Genomic DNA, 12,616 nt, shown 5'->3' with positions numbered 1-12,616 from the left:
TTCAGTAGATGTAAGTTTTTCTGTTATCACATCTCATCCTGAGCGAAAATCCAGATGTGCTCACACACAGCTGCAGTATTCAGCATCCAAGCTATGAAGTTATGTTCATGGTTACAAGTCAAATGGATTTTAATGAGCAAACATCCTAAATTTTGCTTTAATAACCTGCAGGAGGTGTATTTAGGATTTACCATAGCCGCGATATGAATAGAATAAAATAGAATAGAATGGAATAGAACTTCATTGCAACAAGCACAACGAAATTGCAAAAGCCCTTCAGTCAGTGCAAAACAGTGTGAAGAAATACGATAAAATACAGAGTAAATAAGATAAGAAGATTAAAAAACATAAAGATATTACAAAATAAGGTGCAAAATAAAATAACAAATTAAGTAAGTAATAGCAATAAGGTGCAGGAGGGAAAGAAGTGGAATGATACAGTAGCAAAAAATAAGGTGCAAAGGGGAGAGTTTACATTGGAGATTTTTCACTGTACAGAAATGATAGTAGAATAATAGAAATAACAACAGAATGATGACACTTTTTTATATCTCAATAATAATTTATCTGCTTACTTTAAAGCATTATTAGGAGCCTTTTCTGCCTTTTTAAACCAGAAGCTAACTGAATCAATTTAGCCAAAATAGACACAAAAATAGTTTATCTGAATTAGAGTTAAACCATGGGGATAGTCTGGGTTGCTAATTAGCATGTGTGTATTTTAGAAGATTTAAATGAACATTTAAGTCTGTTTTACATGATGTAATCTGCTGTTTAGTGCCATTTTCGATTGTTTTGCTACGAATTCTTAGGTTGAATGCACTTTATGTGTATAATTTAAATTGTCATCATGACTCAATTCTGCCTAGCAAAGTCACCAATGCTACAGATGGTGTCAAATAGTTTGAAGTGTGATGCATTATAGGGAACTTGTAAAACCCTAATTTTATGCTTTTTGAAGCTAAAATGTATGGTGCACAGGAAAAATACAATAGCCTATCTACAAACAAAATGTGTTCTTGTTGCCACTGTGAATGAGTTCAAATTTAATTATTTTTAACTACAGACATTTAAATTCATAATTAAAAGTCATTTTCTTTAAATAAAATCATGCAAATTAAGTCAGAGACAACAGTTATGCTAATTAGCATCTGAAGCACTATTTTAGGTGGTGTTTATTTCTCCTTTTATTCTCCTTTAGCAACTGCAACTCAGTTACTAACAGGTTGGGCATTCAGAAAGTTTCTTTTTATTTTTTTAATACAAGAAACAGAAAAAAATACTAATTAGCTTTAGCTAAAGCTAACTTTGGAGCTAGCTATAACAGGGAAGAGTACATTCACCGTAGTTTTTATAATAAAATGTAATGTTATTCGAATATTTGTTGTTACAAAAATGACTTATTTCCATAGCATAATGATGTCTATAAGATGAGAACATTCCAGAGCATTAAAAGATTTCTTTTTTATTTAAGAAAAAAAGGGAAAAAATGAAGCATTCATTTTAGCTAAGGCTAACTCACCAGCTTGCTCTAACTAGCCAGAATGTAGTCGCTGCAGATATTTTAGACATTGTGGTAAAGGAGGGCAGAATAACTGCAAACAAAAAATGGCAGAGGTAATCCAGGTCCAATCGCTGAAGGTGGGTTTTACATATGAAATGCCTGTTTTACTGGGCTTGAGACATAAAATATAGGCCTACTTTTCAAACCAACCTTCAGTCCCTGGACTTGGATTTTGATGATATTTTCCTTATTATTATTTTCTTTCATGAGAACAGATGGTTATTTATTGCAATTATTGACTGACCTTAGCGACAAAATATTTTTATATTACTATTGCACTTTAACTTTTGAATAAACACCACTGTTTTTGCTTCCTTATTGTTCTACATTCTTGCTGATTTGCAAATCATTGCATCAAGTAGATCTTAGAATAATCTTCACCTGAATTCAGACAACGTCTTTAAGGCAAAATATAAATAAAATTGTACCCAAAATGCCTCACTGGTGGAACATGTCCTTATTGGTAGAAACTCCAATTTACTAGTGTTCCCTAAACACCTCACAATCAGGCTGCAGTAGATGCTAGCTATCTGACTGTGCACAATGAATCCTTTAGTCTCCACTGCAGCGTGGATGTGTGACCAAAAATAACACTGAAAAAAGTGAAATAAGGTGTTTTACCATGAAATTTACCCAAGTAGAAACCAAGTGAGTTGCTCTTATATGGGTTTGTTTTCTGTGAGTCAACTGTGCCTGCTCTATGTTGTAAATAAAGCTGAAAAGAACTCCCTGTATCCAAGAACCTTTAAAAAGGGTAAACTGTGGTGTGTCAGACAGATTTTGCTTGTAGATTAGACTTGGAATATGAGAACTGTACAAATTTTGTTCTTGTTTTAAGGAGCAGAGTTAATTTGCCTTATTTTTTGTACTTGGCCACATTTTTCAGAGATGTAGTTGATGCACATGCGCACGCTGCAGTGACAATGCTGAAACGATGTGCAGCCCTGTAAAAGAGTAAGATCTGGTCATATCTCAGTTTTAACCAGTAATGTAGCTTGTTACTGTGGTTTGGTAGCCTAGCTGCGCTAGACCCAGCTCTTAAGACACAAAGGTCTAGCTATGCTCGACAGGGAGGGAGGCGGGCTAAAAGGTTGTCTTTCAAATCCCTCTGCAGCAATTGGGTAGGTATACAACCAATCAGCGCAACGAATAGGCTGACGTAGTTCCTAGAGCGTTGGATTGTGGCTAAGTCCCGTTAGCTTCCTAACCAGCAGAGCCAACTGGTATATTAAGGATTTGCCATATCCCATCGGCATAAGTCCAAATACGTTGTTCTTCTCAATGAAACACTTCAGTGCCGTCCTTTGTTTATCTTTCAAGTTGAATTTTAGCTTCAAATCTTTAAGGGCTGTGGCCAAAGCCAAGTCGAAAGATAACTGTTTATTGTGCGCCGGTTGTTTCTGTCAGAATCGTCGCACCTCTGTCGTCACTTAGTTACGCCCGCCTTCTGACTCTACACCTCATGGTGATTCATCCGGCCACTAGACCCACCCTGGCAGAGAATTAAATTCGTTGCCGTGGGTTGTCTAGCACGGCTAGGCTAGTGGTTTGGCTTTTGTACTTTGAAAGAGGAACTTTTAAGACATTTTTTTTAACATTCTGCCTTTATTCTTTACAGATGCTTTGAACGAAGAGAGCAGAGAGAATACGGTGCTGCCGCTTGTTTTCTTGCTGCCGCTGCTCACAATCAACACATTCAGCAGGAGGCCTGAGGATTTATTGAGGATTTAACTGTGTTATAAAACTCTTTAAAGTTGAATCTCTCAGGAGCCTGAGCTTTCACTTCACAGACTTATATGGTTTACCTCAGAGATGCTCAGCTGTGAGAGGAAGCTTTCCTTGCAGGATTTCATTGATAAGAATTGTGAACTTAAACAAACAAGGGGACAGGCGATGCTCGGCTGATGTTTTTGGATGTCGTTCACCTTCGAGGCCTTTCTCCTGCCAGGACGACATCACAGATAGCAGAAAATGTCGGCCGATAACAGCCCGCCTCCCCCACCAGCCTCGCCCAGGTCTTTCCCTGCCCTCCCTCAACATGTGGCCCCGCCCACACCGTCGCCATCACCCAGCCCGCCCGCCACCATCTGCAGCCGGCTGTCCAACGGCAGCCAGACAGCCCCCAGCCCCACCAACTCAAGGGGATCCATCCACGGCGTCTCCTTCCTGCTTCAGATTGGCCTCACCAGGGAGACGGTCACCCTCGACCCCGGAGAACTCTCGCTGACTGCTGTCAGGGAGCTCGTCTGCTCCATCGTGGATCAGAAGGTAAAACATTTCAGTATTTTGTTTGTTAACTTCATTGTGGCTTCTGATCTGTGATATCAAGCTGATTACATATGAAATACTTAGAGGGACTTTTATGCCATAAATGTTCCTAAAAGTTTGAACAGAAGCTGAAGAGGGTAACCATGAGTTACAGTTCTCATAATTCTGAGATCTTGTTAAAGGCCTCATGTCATCATAAAGTGACACAGTCATCTTCTTGGATTCTTGAGTTCTTAAATCGTGGTGATGAAGTCGCTGACTGTAGGACTTGTCTGTAGGACTTGTCTGTAGAACCACTGCTACTGGTGAGCTAATTGCTAACAATCTCAGCAGGTGGGAACGTGCTAATGCTGGCGAACGCACAGCAACTCTGTGATCTTCTTTCTGTTTGTCTGTATCGAGCTGGTTATTCTTCAGAACCATTTTTCAATAAATAAACTGCAAGAAGTCTCCCTGTAGAAGCTTGTTTAGGGCTGTTTATAGGGCAAAAAATAGCAGCCATGATAAACTACAGCTCAGGTCTCGATGCTGACAGGTTAAACTTGGAGAAGACTAACAGTGATTGGTTGAACTCAGAGAAGACAGCAAGGACTGATTGTCTACCTTCTTAATGTCCACTTCCTCTAGGAGACTTGTCCTCAGTAACATTGACATCTTCAACCTAAAATTCACCACATGTGCCAACATTACAAACCGGAACTGTTTTCTAGAACTGGAGTTAAGTTCAATAACTGCTATTTGTTGTTGCTTTGGGACACTCAGAGTTCACATCCTGCTCAAAGCTGTTGAATCTTACACTGAAATGGAAGCAGAAATGTTTGTCATGTCACCGCTCCTGCAAAAGTTGTACCACCTTGTTCCTTTCCGAGTGGAAAGCGGCCTTATGTCACATTTTTTACCCTCATGTCGTCCTGCAAGTCAAAATTGAGCTGTTTTAAAGTTTGAAAATGTGAAAAAAATATTTTTAAGAGGAAATGTCAGATGTCCACATTTTCAACATTTTTGGGAAATTTTTGAACATTTTTTGGTGGAAGAAAAGAAATGTTAAAAATGTTTCTTAAGAACATTCACAAAAAAATCAACCAAAATCCATGGAAATTCGATGGATTTTGGTTGATTTTTTTGTGAATGTTCTTAAAGAAAATATGAGAAGTTTTACTGATATATATGTAATCATTTTAGATATTTTTAGGATTTTTATGGAAGATTTTTACTCATTTTTTGAAAATATTAACAAGAATTTTCTTGCCAAATTTGGGGGATTTTTTTTTTTAAATAAAACTTTCAGGGAAACTTTTAAGGAATTATTGGAATTTTCTTCCTGAAGGTTTTGCATTTTTTCAGAAATTTAGGGGATTTTTTTGCTAGATTTTTGGATTTTTTTCAGACAAGGAAACAATATTTTTGGTGCCCGTAAATGAGGACAACAGGAGGGTTAAATGCTGGTCTGACCAGATCCTTGCTTTGAGAAAACGCTCCTTGTTTTTCTTGATCTATAAGTGAATTTTGTCTCTGGAAAAAAAGGATTGTGATCAATTATTGCAAAGCCATCGACTTATCATCGCAGACAAAGTGTTTGTGAACCTGCTGTGGCTCCATGTCAGATGCGTTTCTTCGGCTTCTCTTGTAGTGCAGCAGACATCCGCTCTGAGCTCTGCCTTATCTCTCACCATCTACTGGTTTTCTGGTTTCGCCGCCTGCACTGAACGTACCACCTGTGTTTACGGCGCCAGATACATTCCCCCGCACATCTACCAACACTCACACAAACACACAGTGCAGCAAGCCAAATGGGTTCACCGCTTTTGTAGGGTATGATAAGATGACAACAGGGGCATTAAAACCCAGGGATGCTTTCATTTGAACTTCTTCCAGTACCACCTACTGCTGTCCTCGGTTGATCGATTGGTGAATTAGCTGGTCGTCCAGTCAGTGTTTGTTTGCATCTTTGACATCACATTTTTTTGTTGTCATTATTCGTTGCTGGCTGTGGCTACAGCCTCAGCAGAGGAAAAGTCTTTTCACGGGGAATGTCACTTCCTGGTTGGTGTTGCTGTGTCAGCGGTCAGCTCTTCCTGTTTCACAGCTGGGTGTTGTATTGGAGCAGCAGCAGGGTGGTCAGTTTGCCTCCCAGTGCTGCTCGCTGATCTCACTGTGCATGATGAAGATGGAACTGATAAAGGTGTCAGGCTGGGAGCATGTGTACAAACCCTGTAGAACTTAAAGAACTTACACTGCCAGTCAAAAGTTTGGACACACCTTCTCATTTAATGGTTTCTCTTCATTTTCATGACTATTTTCATTGTAGATTCTCACTGAAGGCATCAAAACTATGAATGAACATGTGTGGAATTATGTGGTAAACAAAAAGTGTGAAATAAGTCAAAGTGTGTCTTGACTATTTTAAGAAATCTAAAATATAATAATGTGTGCATTGTCCTGCTGAGGGTGGAAAGTGGCATCAAGGACTGCTGTTGCCATGGGAGATGGAGGGGATGCTTGACCTGCCATGTTTAGGTGGGTGGTACATGTCAAATATTCACATTAATGTCAGGACTCCAGGTTTTCCAGAGGAACATTGCATGATAACAAGATGATCGATTTTATTCACTTCACCTGTCAGTGGTCATAATGTTGTGGCTGATCGGTGTATGGAGGCTGCACACCTTTTTATGCATCTCCTTGTTTCCCTTTGCCTGATAGAGCCACATTAATAGGAAATACAGCAGGTTGAAATAAACCACGATAGTTATCTCATAACTCAGTAACTCATACATTTCATAAGACACTGACTATTATACTGTTTAATAGTCAATGTTTCAGTTCAGCACTAGGTGAACCTGCCTTTAAGGTGGGCCTGGTCACTTTACTTGGGAAAATATCAGTATTTTTCTCTGCAGTGGGCAGAACTTTTGAATGAGCATCCTAGATGGTCCAGACATGTCAGCTTTTTAGACATTTATCCTTGAACACTTCCATGAAGTCTGACATCTGTGGACTTTTTTACAGATTAGTCCAGGTATTAACAAAGTACAGTAGATTAATATAGTCATTAAATATATGCGAACGTAATTGCTATCTAGTTGACCTGGCTGTTTTATAAACCCAAAGTAGACACCTTAGCAAGAACCTTCAGTGGGCTGACATGGTGGAAACAAGTTCCAAGTTGACCTACAAAATGACATAATCATTGGAATTTTCTTTTTCCTCCTTTTGTGTCCACACCGTGGAGCTGAGAGCGTGGGTGGATGGAAGCGTCAGGTCAGATTTACTGCACTTATGTCACTTCTCTGCTGCCGTGTTTATGTGTTTGCATGTGTGAAAGGAAAGGGGAGTTGTGGGGAAGTTCCCCTCCCCTTTAGGCTACCACAATTCCCACCACGCCGCCCCTCCATGCATACAAAAAACAGTCCCATCCTGGATTGTGTAATGAAACACTTTGCGTTATGCGTGAGTGGCACTGATGAACCCTTTGCCACTGCTGTATTTTTTTTTTCTTCTTCTTTTTTTTGTCCTTTTCGGCAACAGAGCAGGCAGAATGGGGATCTGGCTGCTGCATTGTGCCATACAAGTTTGCTTTTCCAAGGGGAGTTTATAAGTATAAGACTCCCCTTGATACTGTACAGTAATTTATTTAGTTTGAATACTTGTTGATTAGTTAAATATACATAAGTTTGCCGGACCTGACAGGGGAAAGGCAGGAAGAAAGAAACAAGAAGAGAGAAAGAAGAAGAAGAAAAAGAAAGAAACAACAACAAGGGGGGATAGTGAAGAGAAAAGGAAGGGTGCAAGAATACAATTATCTTTCAATTGAAACCGACACAACAGACAACAAGCTAGTACACCTTAACAAAGACACACCGGAACGCATCCTACGGGTGCTGTATTTTATTCTAAGTAATATGAAAAGATAGCTCAGTAAATATGACTTGTTTAGAAGTGTAACTTACCAACTGAAATATGCAATTTGTGGCCGCCGCTCCACAGTCTGGTCCACCTGTTCATCATGTTCACCACGTTCTTTGTTGCGATTAAAAACTTCACGTCTCTCATTGAGGCCTCAAGCAGCCAACACTTCTTTCATCCCCATTGTAGTATTGTAATTTCTGTTACCATTCGGGATAATTGCTGTGTGCAGATAGTCACTTTTCAGATGGTTTGTTAGTCCTCATCAGTAAAGTGAGCAGTTAAAATCAAAAATAAAATGCCTTTATTGTCTTTGGACATATGTACGGTACAACAAAATTTTGAGTGCATCTCCTTCGTGTGATAAAACGATAACAGCAGCTAAAGATAAAATATACAATAAATAAAAAATATACTATGCAAAATGTATATTATATATGTATGAAAATAAACAGATAATATATAAATAAACAGACATACTTAGTGCTTTGCGGTTCAGCTGGATGATATTCCACTTGTGACAGCTCTTTTTCAACTTGTGCTTTTCATTGTTCATACACCTCTGTGATGGTTAACTTAAAAAAATAGGTTTGTCTTGATACTACATACCGCTTGTGGAGTGACTGGATAAAAATTAGTAACTGTGTAAACTGGTATCGTGTCTTTTGTGAGGTGAAAAGTTATAACCTCAGTGATTTTCCTTTGCCATTTAGAGCCTTTCTCATAAGGTGTTACCCTGGCAAACAGTTTGTTGGTTTGAACAGATTTCAATGCTCTCATCATTCAGAGCTTTGTGCTGCTGAAATGGTCAATCAATTTAGCTGCGTTGTCTGATGAAGTGACGGCAATTGCGAGACAGTGCTGATAGAGCAGATCTTCATCCTTTCTGTAGCTGAAATAGTTCCATACAACTGATGCTGCTTTTATTCTTGCAGCCAAATTTTCCTTTTGCAGTGTTTCTCTGCCGTTCCTTGCTTATTTTGCTGTGCACATGTGGAGCAGCCAGCATGTCAACAAACTCTTTTAAATAAAGTTTAAAAGAACAATGTATAAGCTGAAGCAAATGATGTTTTAGCGGACAGACTGTATTAGTCCAAAAGTTGTAGCATGATACGTTTGAGCTCATTTGTTTCACTTCCAACCACACTTCCTGCAGTATGAGCATTGTGCACATTGCAATGTCAACGCTAAAACGATACATCATGCTGCTCTGTCTTGTATGTCATCACCTAAAAATATCTGGGGAAAATCTAAATCTCATATTAACATTTCAAAACCTTTTTATGAAAGCTGTTGTAAAGACCATGGAGTTTATATTCAAAGGTCAAATTCAGTTATTTAGATAAACAATGAAAGGCGAGTTCTCCAGTGGCAAATAGTTATTAATGATGCTTTTTTTTCCCAAGCTCAGCAATAAGATGCAACATTTTTAAATCACTGTGTTTGTTTTTGTGAGATTCTAGAGAATATCTCATGTTTAGCAGTATCTTAAAAAAGAGCACTTACTAAAATGAATAGTTAAAGAGAAGAATCAAATAGACACCCTTACGTCAGCCGCATTTGTTGTGAAAGAAAACACACTTCTTGCATTCTTCTCCTTCATTTACATGTTAATTGTAAATGTTCATAAAAAGTCATCACAACTCATGGGTCTCGTTTAAAGCAGCATCTCTCGCCGTAGCCGCGGTGATGCAATGGAGCCGCGTCCTCCACTGTACTGGTTTCCATGGTTACCAAGGCCAGGTGATGGTTAAGGTGGAGTGAATGTTGGTAGCGCAGAGAGAGAGAGAGAGATGACAGTGTTGTTATATGGACGCTCGACCCGCCTACGCTTTAAACGCTGTTATTGTTGAATGGAAAGCTTACCACTTTAGCTGTCATGTTTTTGGTGTGTGTATTGTCAATTTAAGGGTTTTATATAAATTTGATTCATTTATAAATTAACAGTGTGTTTACTTAATTAGTTTATGTTTCGACTTATATATGTGTGTATATGCACTTCGGTTGATTTTACCTTGAACAGTAGAGATACATGTTGTTTACATCACCAGCCGTCAGATGCATAAAACTCTGCAGAGATTCATGACTGAAAGTAAAAATATATACACAGATAAAGACAAAAATATGCCTGTACATTCTTTTCATCAGATTTGTAAAGCTGCACACATGCCTGGCTCTGCTTTATACATCTCAGTCATCATGGAATCAGGCCCATGTGCACAAACTTTGTTTTCACCGCCTCCGACATCCGTTGGTATAGTGATGTAGTGGCGACTCTTCCATTTACTATACCCGTCAGTGAGAAGAACAGCAAAGGACATGGAGCACCTGGACACAGGTCTTTATAAGTACAATTATTCTGCTAAACTATGGCTGTTTGTAGCACATGTACTATTTATGATGAGTATCTGTAGAAAAACTAGCGCAGTGGTATCTCATTTTCAAATGCAAAAAAGATGATTAATGGTTCATTTGTAGCGCTCATATTGAAAGCAGAAATGAGAATGAGTGAGGTGAGACGTTTCACACTTCTTTTATGATTACCAGTTTGTAGGTGGGATATTGGGAAATGGCATAAGCCTGGTTTAATGCGTACATTTCATTTCTAAATGTGTCGGTGGGTCTTGCTTTTGCTGGACAGGCTTGTGACCTATGAATGTGGTCAAGTGGCTGCAATTGAGTTTGATTTATTAGATGTTTGCAAACAGAGAGCACCATCTACACTGTGATTTATTGCAGCTGAATTCAGAATATAGTAGTCAGTGTAGTCATTTGTGTGTGTCTGGTTTCTGTTATCAGACATTGGAGGCGTAAAATTTGATCATAAATACTATTTGAAGCAGCACTTGTTACCGAGCATTAAAGCTGCAGATACAGTCATTGTGTTGTCATCGGTGCAGTGTAAACAGAGTTTAATGACCTGTACTGTAAGATCATCTGTAACAACATTTACAAGAGCAACGTCAGATCTATTGCAATACGGCTGCAAATGTTTTTAGATCTGTTGCCCATATTAGCATGACAAATTATGGCAGCATCTTTGAACTCCACCCAAGGCTAAACATATACAAATAATAAATACATCCTACCACAGTGGTTAATGTTTGGTTGGGTTTAGGCCCAATATAGCTTTGTTAGTCTGGGTTAAAATTAACTCTTGGTTAGAGTTGATGAATGATAGCGGGTATGAGTCAAAGGAACTGTGCTGAAGTCTTGGCGATGGCAACGTTTTGGTGACCCATCGATCCACCCCAACCTCACCCATCTTCATCTTTGTGGTTTTTTGTTATCATCAAGCTGCTTCCACATTTACAAACAGACAAGACTTATGATGTAGATGGTAAGTCTTTGTCACATGAGCGTGAACAAACATTTTGGGCCCCACACATTTTACAGAGATGTGAGGTTTTCATCTGAAAACAACCATGACTGTCTGCTGGATGTGCAAGGACACACAGTGAATGGGTTTTAATCTCTGTCCTGCTTTCATTTTCTCCATCTTTCTACTCAATTAAAAAAAGTAACTTAAAAAATTAAGTAAAATCTGATCAGTGAATCTATATGTTGGCCTCACACTGAAAAGTGTGCTCATCACGTAATTTTCAATTCTCTTTTTTTCCTTCTGTATTGTTTGTGTTCTTGAGGAATTGAGTCGAGGAGGTGAGATAAGAACAGATTTCTGAAGTCTTTTCTTTACAGCAGTAGAGAGAAACTGAAAAATTAAAAGAAAATGGTGTTGAAAAATGTATTTTAACTGGCGTTCAAACCAATGGCAGTATTAAATCTGCATTACATAAATGAGAAAAATTATGTAAGTATGAATTAAAGACAGCTGAGCTTATTCAAAGTGAACAAAAGTAGGTAACACATATGGAGGTGGTGTAGAATTTGTCTTGTTTAAAGTGGGTGTTTTACTGTGATTAAAGGTTAAGTAGGTACATTTAGTCCTGTCATTTACCTCCTCTTATGTAAGATGCTGAAAAAACATCCATTAACTGTGTGTGTCCGTCTCTCACTCACTCTTTTTTAACTTTTTAAAATCCCAGCTTAACCTTTCAAACTCCATTTGTCGTCTCATTAGTCAAGAAGAAAATCCTCCGAAAAGCACCAAGTTTCCAATTGAACCCTGATCCTCAGTGTCGCACACAGCTGCTGTCTGAAACTAAATGGTGTTATGAAATGTTTTTTATCCCGTTACAGTGTCCCTTTAAATTCTGTAAGCTGAGCTGCTTTAATTTCTCTTAAGTGGTGAAGATGACATTTTAAATGACTTCTGCAAAAGTCCTAACAAGCCTCTAGATGCAGTTTGTGTTTTGGTTGCCTGGTCTCAAGAAAACTGGAAGTCTATTAAAAAGTAGACAAAAACTTCGGCGGGCAGTCTGTATGTGTTTTTCCACAGGAGGCTTGTTCCAAAAAGAAATATATTTTGCTTTAGTGGTGTTTCAAGTACAATGATACTGCTGCATACTGCTGCTATACAAACGAGAGAATAGCAAAATAAGACAACTAGATTTACATTAGAAAATTAATGCAAATTCTGCATAAATGCATGCGTGGATGTGCTGCTGGATCCTGCTTCTTTTATTTTCATAAAACCTACTTGAAATCTGACTCACAAGTTATTTTTAAAGAACAAATATGCTATTTTAGATAATTTTCTGCACTATTAATTAACTATAGTGTGATGGTTTGTTGCTCCTCTTAACTTTGAGGGGGAGGTACATATTAATGTCCATATACTGCAATCGAAAACCAAACATTTTAAAATTTTTACTTACTTTGAGTCAGTTTCATTCTGGTCAGGAAGGGGGTTTGCAATCCAAACAGCTTTTAAGCAGTTTGCTCATGAAACCTTAGATACCTGCTGTTACATTGTTA

At 38.5% G+C, this 12,616-nt stretch overlaps 1 protein-coding gene across 2 annotated transcripts in view; it reads left to right on the top strand.

Annotated features, from left to right (window-relative positions):
- The window catches only part of LOC110951618 (serine/threonine-protein kinase D3), a 58,404-nt gene that overhangs the window by 374 nt on the left and 45,414 nt on the right, over positions 1 to 12,616 (top strand). For both annotated transcript variants that reach the window (XM_022194786.2, XM_022194785.2), the window contains exon 2: positions 3,183 to 3,832. In XM_022194786.2, the coding sequence (XP_022050478.1) occupies positions 3,536 to 3,832 (297 nt within the window). In that variant the 5' untranslated portion in view covers positions 3,183 to 3,535. The remainder of the gene's footprint in view (positions 1 to 3,182; positions 3,833 to 12,616) is intronic.

The sequence above is a fragment of the Acanthochromis polyacanthus genome, chromosome 16 (assembly GCF_021347895.1).
Source record: "Acanthochromis polyacanthus isolate Apoly-LR-REF ecotype Palm Island chromosome 16, KAUST_Apoly_ChrSc, whole genome shotgun sequence".
Classification (NCBI taxonomy): Eukaryota; Metazoa; Chordata; class Actinopteri; family Pomacentridae; genus Acanthochromis; species Acanthochromis polyacanthus.
Note: the sequence above shows the minus strand (reverse complement) of the source record. Positions and strands in the feature narration are given on the sequence as shown.